This window comes from Cryptomeria japonica, chromosome 5 (assembly GCF_030272615.1).
Source record: "Cryptomeria japonica chromosome 5, Sugi_1.0, whole genome shotgun sequence".
Taxonomy (NCBI): Eukaryota; Viridiplantae; Streptophyta; class Pinopsida; order Cupressales; family Cupressaceae; genus Cryptomeria; species Cryptomeria japonica.
In genome coordinates, this window is record NC_081409.1 from 29,286,958 (window position 1) to 29,310,463 (window position 23,506).

General features: G+C 34.5%; 2 protein-coding genes and 1 non-coding gene across 4 annotated transcripts; 1 reads left to right on the forward strand and 2 right to left on the reverse strand.

Annotated features, from left to right (window-relative positions):
* Positions 1-991: 991 nt before the first annotated feature.
* LOC131033671 (neutral ceramidase 2) lies at positions 992-10,154 on the forward strand. The gene is made up of 9 exons (XM_057964940.2): positions 992-1,372; positions 5,269-5,477; positions 6,027-6,386; positions 6,958-7,186; positions 7,533-7,797; positions 8,272-8,397; positions 8,789-8,852; positions 9,079-9,248; positions 9,424-10,154. Exons 1-9 carry the CDS (start codon positions 1,029-1,031, stop codon positions 9,976-9,978), a joined length of 2,322 nt encoding a protein of 773 aa, XP_057820923.2. The 5' UTR covers positions 992-1,028; the 3' UTR covers positions 9,979-10,154.
* On the reverse strand, positions 8,067-8,172 carry LOC131033708 (U6 spliceosomal RNA). Its single transcript, XR_009103655.2, has one exon. It is a non-coding gene; the product is annotated as a U6 spliceosomal RNA (small nuclear RNA).
* A 2,525-nt stretch (positions 10,155-12,679) lies between the features above and the next one.
* On the reverse strand, positions 12,680-23,443 carry LOC131033652 (probable receptor-like protein kinase At1g49730). 2 transcript variants are annotated; one of them, XM_057964919.2, is made up of 9 exons: positions 23,037-23,443; positions 18,712-19,269; positions 15,425-15,736; positions 15,039-15,300; positions 14,830-14,882; positions 14,664-14,734; positions 14,472-14,561; positions 13,923-14,007; positions 12,680-13,823 (listed from the first exon to the last, which is right to left on the reverse strand). In XM_057964919.2, exons 1-9 carry the CDS (start codon positions 23,110-23,112, stop codon positions 13,291-13,293), a joined length of 2,040 nt encoding a protein of 679 aa, XP_057820902.1. In that variant the 5' UTR covers positions 23,113-23,443; the 3' UTR covers positions 12,680-13,290. The 2 variants fall into 2 exon arrangements, with proteins under 2 accessions (XP_057820902.1, XP_057820903.1); XM_057964920.2 differs by having other exon boundaries at positions 14,664-14,731; positions 23,037-23,442.
* Positions 23,444-23,506: the final 63 nt, after the last annotated feature.

The window sequence follows — 23,506 nt, forward strand, 5'->3', positions numbered from 1 at the left end:
GTACTTATTTATATGCATACCTTCAATTTATCTAAATTACATTTTTAAAAACTCATTTTTCTTGACACAAATATTATAAATGTGAAATATTGTGAAATACAAATAGAATGTAATCAATAATTCTTGTTATTAATATACATAGATTTTCACTATGTAACATTTTTTAACATCCATATTTCAAGACCATACTAAGTAGTATGATTTGAAACATTGATGTTAAAAAATATTACACAATATTTATGTATATTAATACAATTAATTATGAAAATTTTATATTATTAATCTTAATTAATATTCGACTTGGTTGTGACTAGTAAGGGTGCTCACTAGATAGTGACCATAGAGGGCGCCCCTACGTAACTAGAAATACCATCAATAGAGACATATCCATAGAGTCACCAAACGCCCCCTATCTCACTAGAAATATCATAGTAGAGACATATCCATAAGAGTAACCATCTACCCAAGAATTCCAATATCAGAACATCATTTCCTATTTTCCTTTTAAAAAAATTATATATTTAATTAATCTACAGAGTACCTAGAAAGATTTTAATATTTATATAACATTAATTATACCCAAGTGGAGAAAAAGCTAAAGTATATTTTAGTATGACGATTTTTCCCATTGTGAAGGCGAGGATAGCCACTATTTTCTAATAGCATTTACCTGCTCACATTGTTTCTCGTCAAGGACTTTCTCTAGGAATCATATATTCCAAATAAACAATAAATACTTTTGGTATTTGCCAACTCATATTTTCTGTCTGCACAATATAATCACACCGACGATGAAGTTCTTAATCCTGTCTACATCAATCTGACGGTAGGAACCATGCACGTAAAAATTCTTGCATTGGAAGATTTAAGCAATACACCCCACTAACAATTATAAATTGGTAATGAAATTAGATCTTAGTTCTATATCAGACAAGATTTTTCTTTCAGGTTTTTGGGTCTAAGATGCATAATAAGAAGGTTCAATCTGATCAATGATTTGAAAAACAGAATTCTTCTGATACATCATCATGGAGAGCTTAGTTTTCTCAAAGTGTTTATTGTTCATGATAGTCTCAGTCTGTTTGAATGGCTTCTTTTGTTTGGGGTCCTCTGAGGATGCAAATTATCTTATTGGAGTTGGAAGCTATGATATCACTGGGCCTGCTGCAGATGTTGTGATGATGGGCTATGGCAACATATTTGAACAGAGGGCTGCTGGGATTCATTTCAGACTTAGAGCCAGGGCCTTCATTGTTGCAGAACAAGAAACAGATAAGAGTGATGGTGGTAACAGAGTAGTGTTTGTGAACATGGATGCTTGCATGGCATCACAGTTGGTGACACTACAAGTATTACAAAGACTCAAGCATAGGTATATCAAATCAATTTTATTTTTTTAATGTCAAATGTGCATAATAGATGCAAGCTTTTGGTTAGATTGTGTATGCATTTTTTTAATCTATGCTTCAAATCACTCACAGTGATTCATCAATGTCAATTAAAAATTAAAAGTGTGAGTGATTCATCAATGTCAATTAAAATTATTATTCATGAGCTATGAAAAATTTATACCAATTAATATGCATAATTTTTTTTTGTTGATATTGATTTTAATATGAAAAAATTTACATTTTCTATATTTATAATGGAAAATATAAAAAGATTGTGCAATGAAATAAATTGTAATTGTTATCATTATAGTTTATGATGCCTATTTTATGTACAGTTAAAATAGGACTGTTCTGATTGTCGTGATATTTTTTCTCTTTATAACAGTAAATGTATTATATATTTGGAGAACAAAGAATTGCATAACCAATGTTAAAGAGAGGGAGGAGATTGTGTAACTGAATATAGTGTTCAGTACCTAGGATAGTTTTCTTCTGGTTTTGTTTTTGTTGTTATTTTGGTTTTTCTTAGAGTGGAGAATGAGAAAGTATGTGTTATAAAATAAAATGTTGAATTTTATCAATATAAACTGTTTTATAATAGTTTTTAAATAGCTTGTGTTCTTATTATCATGTAGTTTTAGATTTTTCAAAAAATACATTTTACATCATTTTAGAAAGTTTCTTAAATCGTATTAGATAAAGATAAAGAGATTATATTTGAAAATAATGTGTAATTTTTTTACTTCAGTGTATGATTTGTTTGGAGTAGTTTTCCAATAGCTTTAGTTTTCATTAATGTGCTTTTGTTTTTATTTCTTCAAAAAATATATGTTATACTGTTTTAGAGAACAAAAGAATTACATAATCTATAGTAGAAATATAGCAAGAATTGGTATCTTTCTACTTTAGGATAGATATCTTGCAATAGTTTTCAAATTGATCTAATTTTTGTTTTCATGTTGATTTTTATTAAACATATTTTGTATCACTTTAAAAAACATAAATAATTGTATAGCTTATATAGTAGTGAAAAAAAAAATTAAATTGAAGAAGAAAATTTTTAATGTTTTCCTTTTCTAAATAAATAAAGTTCATAGATTCTTTGAGACTTTTGCTTTCAAAGTATCATTTTATATTTTATTTTTATGTATCTCCCATTTTTCATTCTTGCAAGCAACAATATATGCATAAAACTAATAACATAACTATAAGGAAGCCCATTCTAAGAAAGAAAAGAAAAAGAAAAAGTTTACACCTCCATTCCTTTAGTTGATGCAAGGATCTAAACTATTTAATGAAACACTTAGTGCAACTTTAACTAGCACAATCAGCTCACTTTAAGAGCCTAAAGTCTCATAGTATGAGAGGAAGTGGATACTATGATCTAGGTTACCTAACACATAAATTTCGACATGAATGCAATGAAGTTTTGGTCTCTTAAATTTTTTCAATAGACATTGTTCTAGTTGTTGTTGTCCTGCATGAATAGCTAAAAGTCATTCCTTGTGAGTCAAATTCACTTATTTTGAACTATTAATATGAGGATAAATCGCATTCATATTAGTATTCTAATTTTATAGCTAATGGATTTCTCTTTCACCATTATGGTGGAATGGAATAAACATGAGCTATAGATCAAAGATAACAAATGAAGCCACAACACTACTTTATTAATAAGAAATTCATCAATCTTGATGTGCTACAGAATTCTTCCTATATTTCATAAATTAAAATTCAGGTGCAATGAAAAAATTAGTTATCATCATTTAAGATCAAATGGACAAATTTAACAAAGTAAATTTATTAAGCTAATCATTTGTTCAACTTTTAATCATGGCTATTCTTTTAAAATTCAATTACTGGTATACACCATTGAATATAAAGTGACGGAATAAACGCATTTCTCTATTTTATTTACTATATGAGCACTTAATCATGTATTACAATCCCGTCTTTAAATTTACAAAACTAACAGTTTTGATCTTCCATGACATCAATGAAATCCACATTTAATAGGACATCCTAATTATTGGATCATCTAAGAGATTACTATAACCAAGATGTATGATCAATCAAATATCCCATTCTCCAGAAACCCTTAGAGAACACAAGGCTATTCAATTAGATGTTTTTGCATTTTCAAATAACTATGCTCGAATAGAATTTGTCCTTATGCTTACAATGTTCATTTATTTCTTCCTAGCAACAAAGCATGAGATGACAAAATGACAAGCAACTAGTATTTTAGCTATGTTTCCACAGCAAACTTGTTAGGAAATTCTTCAATTGTTGACTCAAAGTATGTTTGGTCAAGCTTCATTAAATTTTATTAAATTGCATTAAGTTTTACAGTAAATTAGATTATGTCCACAATCTTTTATGTATTTTATCTCATATAGATATTTTTTATGTTTTACAGTAAATTAGATAATCTCCACTATCTTTTATGTTTGTCTCAGACAGATATAAAAGACAGACAACTGTAAATCAACCCGTTGCTAAAGGGTTCACTTTTGTATTGAATGATTCCCTTTATTTTGAAATTGGATTTCCACCACATCTTATCATCCTATTGATCAATGCCTTTTATATTCTTGAAACCGCTTTCAATCTTTCTGCTTAATATACTAGAACAAAAAGTTTATATTAAAATTATTGCGATATAGAATCCTTCTAGGATGACAGAATCTTGAATAACAATGTCATAAGAATGTGTGGAAACTTGCATTTAAAAAGAAAGTGGTAACTGTGAGGTGATTCTGGATTCTTATGTCTTGTAAGTTATCTTTAACCTTGTCCACCATAGAATGCCTACAGCAAGTTATATATCTGTGCCATCATGTCAACAAACGACTGTGAACTATGCCAGTAACATGAAAAGGGGAAAACGTAAATATTGTTTTTCTAGTAATGGCCAGTCACATGCCAATTTAGTGATTAAGACCCTTTTTTGGAAGGTAACCAGGGAATTTCTTTCCATTTGCTTTATGTATCGTTTAAGTTTTGTACTCCTAAGATTAAACCTCATGATCAAGCTCCAAGTGAACCAAATCTTCCTCGTTCATCATTTGCAGTGTCCAATTTAGCATATGAAAATGATGAGGGAGGCCTTACAAGGTGTGAAGCTGACCTGGGCAAAGACCAGGTACCCAATGAAAGGCAGCCAAACACAAAATTTAAACAAAAACATATTTACACCTTAAAATCTTGATGACATTTTATTGAACTAATAAGGCATACATCACTCCATATCTCCTCATATGATCAGATAAATGAGCTGAAAATTCACTTAATCGAAACAAGACAAAACCTACTACAAAGATTTACTAACAATTCTAATATTTCCCAACAAACTGACAGCCAGACCTAATACAAAACTATATCTTCTTGCAATGCCAAAGACTCCTTTTCAGACACCAAAACTATGATTCCAAGTCTAATCTTCATATCAGAAAATCTCATAACATCCCCTTTTCATATCTACAGCCCTCTCCTTTTTAACTAAAAATAGGTTGAAACACCTCTGAAAACAAATTAAATATCTGTCCATGTCCCTACACCAGCCAACAGTGCTAAAAATAAAGTTTTAAAAACAGGCACTGCCCCCATCTAATGCCCATCTGACATCCCACAAGCTGTCAATTTCAAAAATAGAATCCATTATCCGTGATGCTCCTGCATCATATAACTATTGTGAGTCAATTCAGTAGCTTTAATTTCATGAACTAAGTTACGTATAGGATTTGACTATTTGTTAAATTTTTTATGAAGTTGCCTCATACAAGACTACAGGCCATGTTTTACTTAGTTTGTTTTGACTGATACATTAATGTCTCAACTGTAAACATTATTGTTGTCTATGTTGCTTTTGAAATAGATACGGAGACTTATACAATGAGAAGAATGTGGCTATAAGTGGCATCCACACACATTCTGGTCCTGGAGGTTACTTTCAGTATTGGTTTTACTCACTTGCAACTCTCGGATTTCTCAATCAATCCCTCAATGCTATTGTGGATGGTGTCGAGCAAAGCATTGTAAAAGCTCATGAGAACTTGAGGCCTGGCTCTATTTTTGTTAACAAAGGTACATATTTTAAACTTCAAAAGATTTCCAAAACCAAATGTTCTTGGCCATTTGTTTAGAAGCTGTAAAATTCATTTATTGATTTCTGATCAAGTGCAAATTTTATTAGTGTAGATTCTAGATGCATTATTTCAAGAATATAAAGCTCACCAATCCAAAAGCAATGACTTTGGGATACAAATCCCTACGTAAATGTTTTAGTATCCCCCTCTCCAGAACTAAAATCTCTTTGAGAGGGTGCTTGTGTGCTTTGTGGCAGTTTTCAATTTCCCGGAACAATGAAACCATATTAGTTTTAATTAAAAACTTTGCCGTTAAATTTAGAAATCTTCCATCATGCAATTCTGGTAACATCTGCTTCTTCGAAATGAACACTTTCTTTAACCATTCTAACACCTCTTTTAAGAAGCAAACACTATGAACCAAATAGGGTGAGTGCACACATAAGTGTTTGGAACCATTAGTGTGCTTCCATGTTTGTCAAGGTTGATGTGACATAGAAGCACTCCCAAAGAAGTGAAATGACATGATGGGTTATAAGATTTGCAGGTGAATTGCTTAATGCTGGAATTAGCCGAAGTCCAAGTGCATACTTAAGAAATCCAGCAGAGGAACGAGAAAAGTACAAACACAATGTTGACACAGACATGACACTGCTAAAGTTTGTAGATTCTCATTCGGTTCCTGTTGGTAGTTTTAATTGGTTTCCTACACATGGGACCTCAATGAGTCGCCACAACAGACTTATCAGTGGTGATAACAAAGGAGCCGCAGCACGATTTATGGAGGACTGGTATATGCAGCAAGCACATACCTATTCATCATCGGCACAAAATTCAACCACTGAGTCTAACCCATCAAGCAGTATACACTCACAGAAAACAAAATCAAGCATCAAATCAATTGCAGGTATGTAAAATTTGATGCATTTTCATCTCATCCAATCAACTGTAGGCATGTTAGTCAAGGCAATTGATTGTCTATATTATATGCAGACTAAAAGGTTTATCATACAAACTAAAGGCCTTTTGAGGTGAAAATTAATGTCCACAATTTTTGAACATGTTCTTTGCTCATAATATGAGAAAAGTGTGTTCTTTAATCATTTCTGATGAAACTGTGCTGTTAAGCTTTGCATTTTGATTTTCTGGGCTCACACCTCATCCCTGTGGAAAGTTTATAGAAGCTTTTCTAGCCTGTGTAGAGTCTTGATGTACTACCGTATAACTTTACAATCCGTTTATTAAAGGTAGAGGGCAAGTTATGGGTCAACCTTTCTAATTTAAAAGGTTGATCTATCGCATACACGCATTTAGTAGGTTGAGAAAAGTCAAGACATATAAGATTATACACAGGCTATATGATTGGTTTAGAAAATATAATCCAAAAGTGAGACTTTGGAAACTTGGATATAAAATGTCTTCTCATGGAAATCTCTATGCTTTGTTTTCCAAATTGACATTTCGTCATTGCATTGCAGCTAGAATTACAAAAACAGGAGGAAAACCATGCAGCAAGTCATCTAGTACGAAGTACCGTGTCCGTAACTCAAAAATGACAACCTTTGTTGCTGCATTTTGTCAATCAAATGTAGGTGATGTCAGTCCCAATGTGAAGGGAGCATTTTGTGCAGACACAGGATTGCCATGTGACTTCAATACCAGCACTTGTGATGGTGATAATCAATTATGCATTGGCCAAGGACCAGGGTAATTTGCATCTTCCTTCCCTACTAGTCGGGTCTGAGTTTAATACATATATGTGTACTTTTTCATGTTTTCATCTGTCTTTCCATTGGGTTACCCTGGGACATGTTTTGTTCATGTTTTCAATTACCATTCTAGTGGCTTATAGTAACAAGTGAGAACATTTAGCAGTAATTTTTTATCAGTGTTTTTATTTCATAGTGGTAAATATAGTTGTATAATGTAAAAGGAATCCCCAAATAAGAGATGGCAGTAAGTACCCAAAACAGAGGTTAATATTTACTTTTAGAAGCCTGGAACAAGTGTTTTTAACATTTTATAGTAATCCTGCTCATCTGTCATTTTGCAGCTACCCAAATGATTTTGAAAGCACAAGGATAATTGCTGACAGACAGTTCAAACAGGCTATTGATCTTTTCACCAGTGCAAAAGAAAAGTTATCAGGAAGAATAGATTACCGTCATGTGTACCTTAACTTTACTAACATTCCAGTGAAGCTTACAGATAATCAAGAAAAAATGGTCACAACATGCCCTGCAGCACTGGGACCTGGTTTTGCCGCAGGTACCACTGATGGTCCTGGAGATTCTGACTTCAAGCAGGGTGATACTAAGGTAAAATAAAGCAATGCCTATTGTAGTAGAAACAAAGCATACCATATTGACTATCAACCATATAAAATTTGTCACTCATTATATGAAATGTACTGTTACTATTCGCAAATAATAAATAGCGGATTACAGAAACCAATTTAAAAAGATTAAAATGATAATGAAGACTTTTTAGATCCAGTCCTAACCTGCACAAGTGCCGAATCAAACTGGGTCTTGCCAATCCATCTATACCCTCAAAGATGCCAATCTACTTATATCTTCAAAGATAGAAACTTTTGGAATATTTCTGACTTTTGTGCAAATCATTCATTCCCAGGATCATGCTAATCTTCTTTGTACTGTTTCAATTTTATTGGAAGTCTACATTACCAGTACAGCAAAGTACCCCATTACCAGTACTCTGAATTTGTTGTACTGCTATTTTATTTATGCAGTTATACTAACTATAAAGTTAATATCATTCTGTTGTGTCAGATTAGTGAAAAATGGAGAATTATCAGAGATGGACTGAAGAAACCTACAAAAGAGCAAATTAATTGTCAAAAGCCAAAATCAGTTTTGCTTGATACTGGAGAAATGTTCGATACAATTCCATGGGCGGTAATGTATTGTTATAATTCCTCAGGTGACTCTTTTATTAGGCTATAAGAAGAGAATGGTTGATTTCACTTTAGCACTAGCTGGCCATAAGGTGAACCGTTTGAGACCTAACAGATTGAAAACAATGTCCAAGGAAGCAAAAAATAATGCTAAATTAAACATAAGGGATCCATGTTGATATTTGTAATAATGACAAACTTTGATAGGTTAAATTGATCAACGATATAAACATAAGCATGAAAGTATAATCCTCGTAGCTGATATATCTAGGACTACATAATGAATTCAAAAATGACTTTCCACATGTTGTTTAAATTGATTAATTAAGATGGCTGCAAATACCATTGTTTACTAATTTGGTGAATATGTATAAAAAAAATTGTTCATGCAGCCTGCTATCCTTCCAATTCAAATTCTAAGAATTGGTCAGTTCATCATACTTTCTGTGCCAGGAGGTATGTAAGCTTTCACTATCATATACTTTTCTATTAGGCTACATGTTGAGATATGATTATATCAAAATGTTAATGATAAGAAAATGGGTCATCTATAGCTTTATAGAAGCATAGAACAAATTCTCCTACAGAAAAAAGAAAGCCAAATCAAATTAAAATCTTTATTCCAAAGCACTTCCTACCAACCACTACCATAACCATGATCATGTGACTTGTCTTTACTCAGAGTTCACAACTATGGCTGGTAGGCGACTACGAGCAGCAGTGAAAGGGACGCTCATTGCAAATGGAAATGGTGAATACAATGATGATACTTACATCGTAATTGCAGGGCTTACCAACACATACTCTCAATATATTACCACTTATGAAGAATATCAAGCACAACGATATGAGGTAGATTTGTCCTTGAGCTTACATTTCTTGAGATGTACTATGCTGTAGACGATAACGTAGTTCTGCCAGATAACATTAGATAGCTGGCAGGTCATAAGGAAATGCACTTGATATGAACTCCATGTACTCAACTCAACTGTTGGAAGAAAATAACTTCTATTGGTGACATTGACAGGGAGCTTCCACTTTGTATGGCCCACACACTCTGTCTGCTTATATCCAAGAGTTCAGAAAGTTGGCAAAAGCAATGGCACAGGGAAATAGCATTCCTGATAATGGTCAATCTCCCCCAGACCTATTAGCAGATCAACATGACTCATTGGGGCCTGTTTCTCCTGATAAGATACCATCCACTACAAATTTTGGTGATGTCAAAGAAGATGTATCAGAGACTTCATACAAAATAGGGGATACAGTTTCTGCTACTTTCTGGTCAGGAAATCCAAGAAATGACCTTCTCACAGAAGGCACATTCTCTGTGGTTGAATTTTATGATGGCAGTAGAAAGTGGATCCCTGCATATGATGATGATGATTTTAGTGTATTCTTCAAGTGGGCACAGAAAAATGATACATTTTACGGTGTTGCCACAATTCAATGGTCAGTACCAGTTTCTGCAGTTATCGGTACATACAGAATAAGGCATTTTGGTGCAGCAAGCATCCAAGGTCAACACCCTGTCATTCAATATTTCACTGGCACATCTAGTACATTTTCTATTTCAAAATAAAGTAGCTGCTTCAAGTCACTTAACTGAGCATCTACAATTTAGATTTGTGTAGATCATAAACCTCATTATGTGGCTCAACCACAAAGTGGCTCGTGAAGGGGCTGCATGGTGCTGAATTTCATGTTTGCTTGTCTTAAATCATTTTGGTGCATATAAGACGAACATATCTTGAACATTAAAAAAAATGGTTGTACTCTCATCTCAAGTGATTTTCTTATGAATATAGCTTAAACTTACAAAAGAAAAAGAAAAAATGGAATATTACATTTGAATATATATATTAAATGGTAGGGAAATAAAATACACCACACAGAGGAATCTAAGGACAAAACCTTAACTGAGTTAAATTTTAGAATTTTGAAGGGAGCTGTGAATAATAACTGTAAACAGAAATTTGAGTGAGTTGAGGCAAAAGTAATTGAAATGATTAAGACGGAAATAGATCTTACCTTGTTTATGGTGATACATTAACTTTGACAACTTTAACTGGCTGAAACACTGTGACAAGAAATTTGAACTATGATCTGAAATTAGATCGGTGATAAGGAACCTAAGTTAAAGATATTCTCCACTTTTTGAGGCCTGGAATTAGGCCATGCCCATGGCTCTATCCTTGAACACTTTGCTCCTGTCCGCTCCTGAATTTCGCTTTCAAGATCTGCAGAATCTGTTCGCCTATGTTTGTACTTGAATTTGAAAATTAGTGGCACTGTAAAGCACCTTTTGGCATATACTATAGACGGGGTAGACCATTGACTTCCTTAATGATAGTAATCAAACTCTGTCATAGATGATTAAAAACACACCAAGAAGAGAATGCAAGAATGCTGATGCAACTGAGATTGAGCTGAGAATGATGCGCTTGTGACTCGATGCTGTAGACACATAAAAAAATTCAATACAATGTTCTCATACATTATCATAATTGTTCTATTGGTTAAATGGATATCATTTAATATTTCTCTAATTTTAATCAATTCATTAAACTCTTCTTTCATAAATCCATTCTAATAATAAATTCATTCTTATGAATTCCTAATCTTCACCAGTTCACACACACATATTCATTAATCCTTTCACAAACCCACTCTATTTATCTCTTTCATCCCCTCCTAATTACATTCACTCAATGAATGTGGGATAACATTTATCTCCAAATACCTTCCTTTTGTCCCATATTCTTCCCACAATAAACTTTCTTCATGAGGATGCTTATAAATTCATTTGCCCCTCTCGGATTGAGCTCTCGCTTCTTGAAATTTTATTGTCGTAACGTCACATTGAGATCTTTTTCACACTTAGTTTTGCAAATCCTCATTTTGACCATCACTTTCAATCAACCGATTTGCATTCTTTCATAGCCTCTTGTGCATTATGTTAAAAATCTGAGAGCAAAGTCATTAGTGTGCAAGATCATGATAGATAGGAAAGCAATGGAGTTAAATTTATGATTGAATCCCTGTGTGCTAGATTAGTACATTCGAATGTTTTATTTTCGTTGCAGGTACTCCATTGTTGGATTTTGGAAATTTCTGGATCTTAATCTATAAGGTGGCAGACAGATTTTGGTTTCCTCCATTCACAGGTGCAAATGTGAATGCTTTTTCCTAACATTTGATAATCTATTGATAATTAAAATGACCTAGAAGGATATTCTTGAATACACATTCAAGATACACAACTTGAGACCCTTGGTGCACGAGCCAACGGGTAACAGCCATAATTGGGACAGTTGGTGTGAAAGCAAGAGATTTGAAATTCAAAACTGGAGGACTAAACCAACATGCAGAGTTTTGTTCAATGGATAGAAGTTAGAACTGTGTGTGACCTAGTCTAGGGAAGAAGAAAAATTGGGAAATTTACAACAGGCCACTCCTGATCTAAATTGATGGATTCAGCATATATGAGTGATGGTCCAGGATTAGGGTCAGCTAATGTGCCCAAAAAATTAAATTGGGAGCTAATACTATACATTTACAACACCCACACAAAATGACGTAAAAGAGAACAATAAATGTACAAGTTATGTAATTTTATTCCCTACAATTATGCATACACTTAGAGAACATGGCCTTGTAGAATGCTTGTCACTTATATTTGATATAAATTTGGGAGTTTAATCATTCTCAAAGGTCAGGTACAATCATCTTTTCAAAGGTCTGAGGATATAACAACATATCTAATTTAAGAAATCTAAATATCAGGGTTTTACCTGAAAATCTGTAAGAAACCTACAATTTATCAGGAAAACAAACATCCTTCAAAGATCCTTTTTTGGCAACATGTAAAAATATTTATATGAGAAGACATGACAGTCATCAAAATTGCCCCTTTCACGCATGCAGGCTCATTCACAATTTTAGTCTTCAACCTAAACCAGACTATACTTATGCTGTAAGGAGATTAGGGGGACAAATGGTGGTAAAATTTAAGGGTTAGACAAATCAAAACAAATTTATGATGCATATGTATACAACAAATTTCAACCCCACAAATCAAGATTTTGGTTTTAACAGAACGTGCCTGAATATTGATAGCTTGAAATGACTGGATTGGAACTGTGTACTCTTGTTCCAAGTTGCATCTTATTCGCACCTGATAATGATTGTTTCAAAACTGAAAGGGCCTACTTTGCAGTTAAGCACACAACTCAGAAACTTACCAAACCAAAAAGTCTACTCAACCCTGAAACTAAAAAATCTCACAAAAACATTTTGGAATTTTCATTCTGTGAAAAACTCACTTTAGAAACATTAAAGTAGACAAAAGACTATGTACAACTAAATTCTAAATAGTCAGATACATATCAAAATTCTAATAGGCTTCCACTTGAGTTTCACATAGCCTATGGTACAAAAGCTCCGGGACTCAAATGTGTAGTGTCCAAACTCCATGAACAGTGTACCATAGCTTGAAACAAAGATAAAACATTTTGTGAACGGAGATCCATTGATTGGGAAATGACATTCTCTCCTCATGAGCTTTCTGAAACTCATGAATTTTAGACAAAGTCATTGAGATATGTAGACTTTGAACTAGTCAAAGTTTTAGCTAAATCTTGTTTAGTTTCAATGACAGGCTTGCTTGAACAAGAAGCCAAGTCAAAATTGCAAATCCAAAAATGAATTCAGGTTTCATATTCGTTAGAACTTAGAACACATTTCATCAGGACAGTTTTATCAAAATTGTGAAAATTTGACAATTGCAACAACGATAAAGTGTGTGGCACAATGTTGGGGAGTTGACCATGGCTACCTCAAGAATGTTGACTTGCATCAATATCTGGAGATCTTATTCTGCTTAGTTGCAGTCTTATGCAGAAACAGGAGCAGAAATAGGAGAACGTGGTGAACCTGATTCAAGAAGAAAGCTTCTGCTGCAATAAGACCTAGAGGTGCTGGGAGAAGATTGCAAGCACCTTAAATCACCACTAAGGTCGATTCCATTTGCAGATCTCACTCTTTGTGTATTTCCCTTGTTTGTGAAATCTTCACTTCGAGCAGCAATCATGAGATTACAACTGGCTGTGTCCAATTTGTCATATAGAAGTCTCAGAACTTGCTTTATGGAAGGTCTTGCTTTGCCTTCTCTCTGGGTACACAATTTTACAACACTGACAAGGCTCTGAAGCTCTTCAAAGTTGTAGTTATCAGCCAAATTAGGATCTACAATTTCAGGCAATCTAGAACATGTAGCAATGTATGTCTGGGCCCATTCTACAAGGTTCTTTCTTTCATGTACTGCTCTCCTAGCAGTGATAAGCTCCAGAAGCAACACTCCATAACTGTAGATATCACTCTTCTCTGTCAGCTCCTGAGTAATCACATACTCAGGGTCCATGTACCCTGCATTCATGGCAGCAAATATAAGCAAAATCTTATTAAGAAAATATCTTTTTAACACTCCCCAAGACCCTGCAATATTCTTCAGGGATAAAAGGATACCAGGAGTTCCACGGACATCAGTATTGATTGGCTCAAAATTATTTGCTCCACTTGGTGCAGCATGGGCAAGACCAAAATCTGCCACCTGCAGCAGTTCATCAATGTTAGCATATGGTAGTTTTTTGCCCCATATATTTTTTTATGATTAGTCCAAAAACAATCTAGTATGTTTAAATAAGGGGTTGATCATGTTGCTTTTTATTTTAGATTAGCTGAGGGCCTTCTTACCAACTATCATCCCACCACTAGCAGTCTAATGTCATTATGTCAGAGAATACATAGTAGCCCTCCAATAAGATACGAGACTGGAATAACTCTTTAATTTCTCAAGAAAAGCTTATTCTTCTATCTGAATGCTGAAATGATGGGTATATACTTCTGTCTATTCAACTTGCTTTGATATATGTATACAGAATTACTTGCAACTTATGTTTGCTTGTGGTTAGATATTGTATTTCTCTATGTCTGTTTATTCAAGGAAGCAAAATGAACCAGAGAACACTCACTTAGAATCACAGATTAAAATGACATAAAATATATTTTCATTACCTTTGCAACAAAGTTTTCATCCAATAAAATGTTGCTAGATTTGATGTCTCTATGGCATAAAGGGGGATCACAATAAAAATGAAGATATTCCTGCACAGACATGACACAATGAATGATGAAATAGTTCATCCAGAGAGCAGGAGCACGTACTCAAACATAATCTAGAGATTTACTAGAACCTCTGAAACTCACCAAAGCAGTGGCTACATCTACAGCAATCTGAATCCTGGTCTGCCAACTCAAAGAGGGTTTTGAGGAATCTGCTGAGAAAATAATTGTATTTGATCAAAGTGCGAGAAGAGAAAAAAGTTTATTTCTTCTCAATATCCCCTGTTGAAAAATCATTAAAAAAACTCACCATGAAGATGGTTTTTCAAACTCCCATTTTCCATGTATTCATACACAAGGAACCTGGCAAGTATATTATCAATTCATTATCAGCCATATTGTGAGAAGAAACACACACAACCTTATAGTACTCATCCACCCAAATGCCAAGTTTTGCATTTCTATAATTTATTCTGTAGCTACACAAAAAAAGGGAACCCATAGCTAGGAGACAGATACCTCTCTTGTTGCTCCGCACAAAATCCCTTGAGTGTAACAAGATGACGATGATGCAACCGTCCCAAAAGTTCCATCTCCTTACAAAATTCTTCCTCCCCTTGTTCAGAGATTTTGTTCATTCGCTTTACTGCAGCAACAAACCCATTTTCAAATTGAGCTTTATATACGGTTCCAAATCCTCCCTTGCCAATAATGGTAAAGAAATCATTTGTAGCCTTTTGGATCTCTTTGTTGCTAAATCGTCTGAACATCGCTGATGGACCTGTGATAACAATAGAGCTTTGCAATTCAGCACACAAGTCAATTTTATCAATGTGGAGTACCAGAATTAGTACATGTATGGAGAACGAGACTCAACCAATATAGAGAGAGGCAACAAGATTGACCTCTTCTCCATTTGTGCAGTTTCCAGCGGGGCTGTGAGCTTGATATCTTATTCAACATGAATATGGTAGGCTTTCCAGAATTCTCCAACTCTTTTCTTTTTCTACAAATAAGAAGTATCAGGAAAATTAAGAGTGTACAGGCCACTCCTGTAATTCCGAGTCCAACTCTTGGAATCAATGTCAAATGATAGGTGGAGTGACTCTTCCCGAGGGAAGATACACCGAGAGGTGCATACGCTGGAGAGAAGACTGGTGTGGAAGATATTTTGGGGAAAAATGCCTCCGATGGTGGCTTGGAAAATGATGATGCATCTGTGCACACAAGGCAAGTTATTATCAGAAAGGCTTCAAGCTTATTCCCAATTCTGTGTTTGTCTAAGGCAGTATCCTTAGTGTTCTGATATTTTTCACATGTTTATAAGGTTAAATTCTATTCCAACATTACATGAGGAATAAATAGGCAGAAACCCAAAAACAATTAAAAACAACCCCATAAAACAAGCATCAGATAATATAGTAGTCCTTGCAGGCTTCAACTTTTAAAGTTGCCACTGAAATTTTCTTCTACAAGCCACACAAGCGAAACTCAAATTCATTTCAGATTTATTGAAGGTAACAACTAGAGGAGCTACTATACCTTCGTCCACATTTTGCAACTGCCATTTTTGGGTTGACCATGAATACATCAAACTCTCTCTAATTAATTAATGTTCAGATGATATTTAGAGGCATGAGTTCTGAATAGTCAGAATTTCAGTTGAACCACGTGGAATTACCAGTTAAGGCATCTAACACTTGCTTGGCTTGCTCTTTCATCTGATCCATGATAACAAAAACAAAGATTACAAGATTTTGACAATAGTTCAAGTTGTCTAACATAATACAGTTCACCCAATTTTTCCTCACAGCCAGTAAACTTTCCACAAGTGAATTCATTTCACACGTCTTTGAAGAGCATCTGAATGATTTTCACCACTTTTCTACTTAGGTCTTCAAGATTTATACACTATTCATTTATCAATATGGGAGATTAAAATGTAATATTACTATTAAGTCGTAAAAAAATCCGGAGGCTTCCATTTCATCATCAAAGACTCATTAAAAAATAGGTGAAACTGAATATTTTTCAATGCTGAATTACACCAGTTGTTTTCCTCCAAAAAACAGTGAGATTGTTCTTCTATTCCACTTAGATCAGATGGAAAAAATGTGATTAATACAATTCACCTGCTCAGCTCTTAAATTGTGAACTCTGTACAGTAACAAAATAGGAGAAATGTACCATAAAACAAAAAACGCTTAATAATTTACTCATCAAAAAGCTGCCAGTAAATGAGGCAACGTGATTATTCACATACCAAGGTGTACCAAAAATTAAAGCCACTAAATGAGACAACATGATTATTCACAAACCAAGGTGTACCAAAACTTAAAGCCATACATCCACAGAAGATGATGGTGTTCCAGGGCCAAAAACAGATAAATACATACCCATTGTTTATGAAACTACCAGTTCAACAGTAAATGGTAGTGACTAGATGTCCCCAGGGCGGTCCAGGGATGTCTCAAACATCCCTGGCTGTCCCAAGTACAGTCAAGTCAAATGTCTTGCAGACATTTCCAAACATTCTGTGCTATTTTGAGGACATTTCAAGGTTTTGGGTAAATTTAGGGATGGCTAGGGATGTCTCTTGCTGTCCTGCCATCTCAGAAACACAATGTGGAAGGGGGATGCTGGTTTCAGGGCCAGAAACGTGTCCCTGTGGAACATAGAGGTGCCACCAAAATAAAAAATAATTACCACTTTAGCCCTATTGTTAGGGAGGAGAAAAAGCCATTCAAATTCAATTATGGAAGATGTTTGATCAATTACTTCTTTGCTGTGACCAACAATAGCAGAATTCTAGACTAACAACTATTGAAAACCAAATCTTGGCTATTGAGGAACTTATTCTGCTTGTATGTTGCTAGAGCATATCACCGACCAGATGAGTGAACTATTCCTGTGCACGGGCCTTAGGCCTGTCAAGCAAACCCCACATGGACAGCTCTGAAATCTGTTAATGTGGAGAAAACCTCCTCCAAGGATCCTATGGAATTCTCCACCCAAAATAAACTTAGCTATGAATCTGAATCGTGATATATTTATTGCTGTTATACTAATGTAACTGTCTAAGTTTTACAAAATTTTATTTCTTGCTGTCTCTGTCTTAATGATATATACTGCCGTCATGATATATTTATTGCTGATAAATTTTTATTGCTGCTATACTGCTGTCACTGTCTTAATTTTGATGTCATGTATAGTTAAATTTATAGAAATTTGAGTATCCCTATAAGTATATATGTACTGCTACCCTCAAAAACTGGGCCCCAAACTGCCATCCCCAAAACATATTCCCTGCCATCCTGCTCTTCCCATCCCCAAAACACATTGGAACATAAGTTATTTCTCAAACAGCCAAGACAAAAATAAATCAGTTAGAAATAGAATTAGGAATTGAAGCAACAACTATTACACAAAAGATTGCTATAATGAAACTCTCTTTAGTTTTGTTTTCTTTGTTCTATGCATCTACGATATAAAAACTACAAAATGCTGAGGAATGAAGCATGATTCAAATTCTAGATAATTAAGGAACTGCAGAAACAAGATTTGGAAAACAAAAAATGTCAAGATTTTGAAGAACGTATTATTTCCTATACATCTTATGATAATATACTTTCAAGGTATCTAACCTTCCACATGTATCATATATATGATTCTATAACAGTATATGCACATGTAACAAAGCAAATTTGAAATTAAATTAATCAGGTAATAGGGAGCAAGAATGCTTTTGGCATACCATGAAAATTAAACTATAGGAACATCTTCTGAAAGCAGTAGTTCAAATCTAGGGCAAGAAAATTTATTGTTTCAGAAAACTCAGGTAAAACTAGATAGCTAAGGTCAATTTTTATAATTAAAGAAAAAAATATTGTTGGAGTTCCAGGTATTCACATCTATCAATATTCTATAAAGCCTTTCTGTCAATAGAAGTTGACCTCGAGGTTTAAACCATTAGAAATTGCAAGATTTGAAATGATAATGATTCAGAGGAGAAGATCCCATTGTTGACTGGTTGGAACTTTTATTTGTTTAAACAGAGATATTAATGAAGGATGCAAAAAATAAAACACCAAAAGAGTTTGCTATGACTCCAAAACCCAAGTTTTAGCAAATAAAAATTACAAAAGTAAAACAAGCAATCACCTGCTAAAGACCAACTTATAAATTGGGCTACCTGGTATAACATGAAGACCTGAAAGACCAAAAAAACAGCTTGCCCTGTCGATTGTAAACTCTGAATCACCGTAGCTTGCAATGGCAACAAAGGTAGCATCCCTACATGTGCTCAAAGCCATGTGATCTTCTGCACCAACCAGGCGGTGAAGAAATACTGTAGTTGCATTCAAACACTTCCTACAAGTGCTAAGTGATGAAACAGAATTCATGCAATTGAGTGATACTTCTTTGAACTTTGAGGTCTGCTCCATCTCTTGAATAGTTGTAAGGTTCGCACATTGAAAATTCACAGGGATCCTTGTGCCTAAGCCACATAATGCTGTTGCATTTGATGAAAGCCCACTGACCTTAAAGGCATCAGATATAGAACTTATGCAAGTCTCAGAAGATTCTGAAGGAACTCCCAACTGACCTGTCCTATTCGCATATTGAGCTATAGAAATTCCAACTAAAGCATTCAAATAGCGACAGCATCTTCCTCTGTCTTGCTCAGAACATGCAGAAACAGCTTCTGTAAAATTGAAGTGGTTAAATTCAAGAGGACAACCAGAACCACCTGCAAATTATTACACATTGATAAAACGTAAGTGTTTTCTTTTTGCAATAGGCAAATAATCATTTACAATGTCTATGTTAGCCTGTCTACATTTTGTAGCATAATATTTGGGAGCCTGTTGTAATAAGCTTAGTTTGGGACTGCTTGCGTTCAACTTGAAAATTTAAAGGGATAGAAACAAACATAGATCAAATCTAAAACGAAGCATCTTTAATTCAGCATATTTATAAGCCCAACATGCACTTCATACTTTCTTCCAGAAAAGTTCAAGGATTTTCATTGAAATTATTACAGAACTATGTAAACATCTTTCATAATAGTGACTACCCTGAGTTTAGAACGGCATGGCTTCTCATTATTCAAAAAATATAAAGAAATAATAATAAAATTTTGAAGAGTAAAATTTTTAATGTTACAGCTCAAGCTCGATATGGGATAGGACACTAATATTAAACTTCGCATAAAGCCTTGTGCAAAGTAATGAGGCCAACCAATAGTTCACAGTGGAATTATAATGGTCTTAAGAGTAAACTAAATAAACATGAAAACCATGAAGTTAATCTTGTACCTCCAAAAAATATTATTTTGACTTTGGTGAACTTTTGGGGAAAAAATGTCTATATTTGATAATACAGTGAAGAAATTAAATTATTTATGAATTAATATCTTAAAATATTGGTTGTAGTTGTAGCTTTACTATGGTAACATTTTGATTTTGGGCATTAGTGGCTATACAAACATGACAGATCCCATGCATTTCTCATCGTTATTCTGGGAATAAAAAACAGTCAAGAAACCTGTGATCTCATCAAAAAACTTCAGTCCTTGATGATCTGCAGGCATCACTTTAGCATGTGTTCCAATTCTTTTCAAAAGGCCTATCCATACATCCAAACAACTACATGCATATATGATATATGCTCCACCAAGTTTGGGGGATAGGGTGACAGGGGACAGTGGGACGTGTTTTTGGTACAGGGTACTTTTGGGCCATTTTTTAGGGGACGGTAGGGGACAGCTATTAGAAAATAGAGAAATTTTTTAAAATATAAAGAAATTTCAAATATTCATATCAGAACATTGTTAAAGCATTCATCATAGACATTATAGAAGCTTAATACATAATATTAGACTTGAACTGAGATTTCACGTGAGCATTGACAAACAAATTAACAAAATTCAAATGCTTTCATTGTCAATGTGCATATATATTATACAAGAATTATAACAAAATGCTCAGAGACTCCAAGTTTCAACTGTAAAATGACAAAAACAAAGAAAATATATTGATGTCCCTAATTAGCAGATGCAATTGATAGGTCTGTACCAAAATCACAGCTCGACTTTGAATCACTGATAGTATAAGGGACTGTCTTAGGCAGTAGAACCCCAACTCCACAAGTCCCCGAGTCCCTGAAACATTTTGACGATGGGGACAGGGGTACCAAGGCAGGGTATGGGCCCCGTGGAGCACAGACCTGCACCGTTCTAAGCCAGAAACAGGATCATATGTCCAAGAATTTTGAGACCATTATCTACACCTTTGAGACACGGTGTGCCTCTCCATTCCTCGCGAATAAGGAGTAAAAAACATGTGTTAATAATTATAGATATCAAGATTATAAATTATTTGACTAGACTTGTTCCCAAAGAGCACTTCACACTAAAAAGGGAGGCTTCCCTTCAGTTATGTCCAATCCCAGCCAGGCCGAACAGTGACAATTTCTTGCCTGAACAACTCATAGAACGCAATGCATTATATTTATTGGGAGAAGAGGAAGGATTGACCATCACAAGTGTGAAGAACAACTCGATGAACAAGAATTATGCAAGCATCCCAATCCCATTATCATGGTTGAGTTTTTAATGAAATGCTACATTGCTAATAATAACTGATATAATGAGATTATGACATAACATAATATCGCTGAGGCTGAGTAAGTTTTGGAAATCAAAATTGATAACCACCTCAACTAAATAGTGTTTGCATGGATCTTTTACTAATAGCCGAGGTGATATGTAAACCCCCAAGATTGAGTCAGTTTAAAGTTTAGACAAGTCTTTGATGATGCATTCAAAAGCAACCCGGGGCTGGAAGGCACTCGATTGCCCTTAGAGATGGTAAAAGTATAAAGGAAGCGTTGTTTGTGCTCATGCTCTTGGTAATCCTAGAGGAACCAGCAATTTTATGGGCTGGCAGCCTGGCACAGCAGTTAAAGTTCTAGCTCTTTGCTTCAGCAATGCTATCAAGCACATTTACGTTAAAGGAGGCCCTATGCTGATAATAAATTCCTTGAAATCAATTCCGTTTCTTGCTGGAGGTCAAAATTGGTGTTGGAAGAGGTCTTTATGCTCCTTTATCAGTTCAAATAGATTACCTTCAATTAGTGTTACACCAGAGAAACTAATAAAGTGGCATACATTTTGGCAAACAAGTAAGTCACTCTTGGTTCTAAAGGCCTCGAGGAGGTTGTAAGTCATACGTACGGGGAGGAACCTAGGTCTCGTCATTAGCAACTAAAGCCACAATAAATATTCAATAATCTATGTTTTATTACTACAGTCTGCTACTCCTTGTTTATGTACATCTTCTCTCTATCTTTGGCTTCAATCACTGTTTCAATGTTAACGAAGGGAGTATTAATGTTGATTTGGGAGCAAAATCTTATCGCTGCATGTCACTGTAGTTTAAATGACAGGCATTGCATGGGTAACAACCAAAAACTAGAGAAAGCGGACAAGACATAAACCACTAGCAATGTTAGAACCATAGCAAAGCATGATGTTAACACACCAACCCAGTGACTTGTACCCCAAAGCTTGCTTCCAAATTAACAAAGTTTTTGGCCTGTTTAACTCCTCGTTAACCATCTCCTTTGGTGAATCATGTAAACCTGGCCACCTTGCGTAGGTCAAGCTATCATATTTACACAAGGAGAACACTAGGGATGAAACCCAGAATGAATAATTAAATCTTTTGTTTTCCTGTGTTATTACAGGGCTCTGATGCTTGATTAAAGCACTCTAATCGTTATTTATTATATTTCTTTATTTAATTTTAGAACGTGAGCGTATGTAAGCCCCAAGTGTGCTCAGCACAAAAGCAGTAAGTGGGTGTAGTTCCATCCAACTAATCTAAGCTCCAAAACATTATCCAACTTTTCTAAGGAGCTTCTAAAGCACCATTAAACTAAAACATTGAAAAGCTGAACTCAAGTGAATCTTCTAATCTGATATCACATCTTGCATTTCATGACAATCTATATGATCAAGCTAAATATCTCAAGTTCTACCCATTAGTTCTCATTGTGTACACACCTTAACATCTGGCTCGGCAAAAACAAACAACTGGGTCTCCTGCAGTCTAGAAAAACTCTTAACATACAATATCATAATGCTGTACATACACCACATTTGTTACACTGTCATGACAATGCAAAGAAAGATAAATGAATCTTCTCTTCTTACATCACATTAGAAGTTATAAACAAACTATATATATCCAATTCTTCCCATTAGTTCCCAATAGACTTTTTAAAATCTGCATAACCTTTAACATGGAACATCATACTACACTGTATATATACTTTCAAGCTCCGCCCATTAACTTTAGTCATATATACAAATGATCATCTAACTATAATCCTACAAACGGCTGAGGTTTTTCTCCCAATGTAGCATGTAATGAAAAGGAACTCTTTCACTTCATTAAAATATATTCTACTATATTTCTAACTGTGTAGCTAGCTATTCTATATACAACATACCTGTGATGGCACTGGCAATAACAATAGCAGTTTGCAGACTGAATATCAGCAACGTGAAATGGGTTAAGCCATGCATTTTTAAACAAAGATTTATTCATTCATTCACTGGAAGCTGTTATTGTTATCCGACAGAATGTTTCCTTCCACCAAATTTTTTCCTTGTTTGGTGGAAATATTTTTTAACAGTACTGGACTGAAAAATGAATCGCTTCCTATTTTCTTTCTGAAAATAAACAGATACCTATGTGTGCTTTCAGCATTTTTTAATGGATGAATGAATTCAAATTTGTGCACAATTCCCGCAAAATGCTTGTTTGGTTTGTGTACAGACTGACAGTCTGGACTGATTTTTTTTTTTTTAGCCTAACTAATCTTTAGAACATTTTTGATTTATTTATTTTTTGGGAGGCGCAACTGCTTTTGGATGAATGCGAAAACTGAATTGAAATGAAACAGATGTTGAAGTTGAC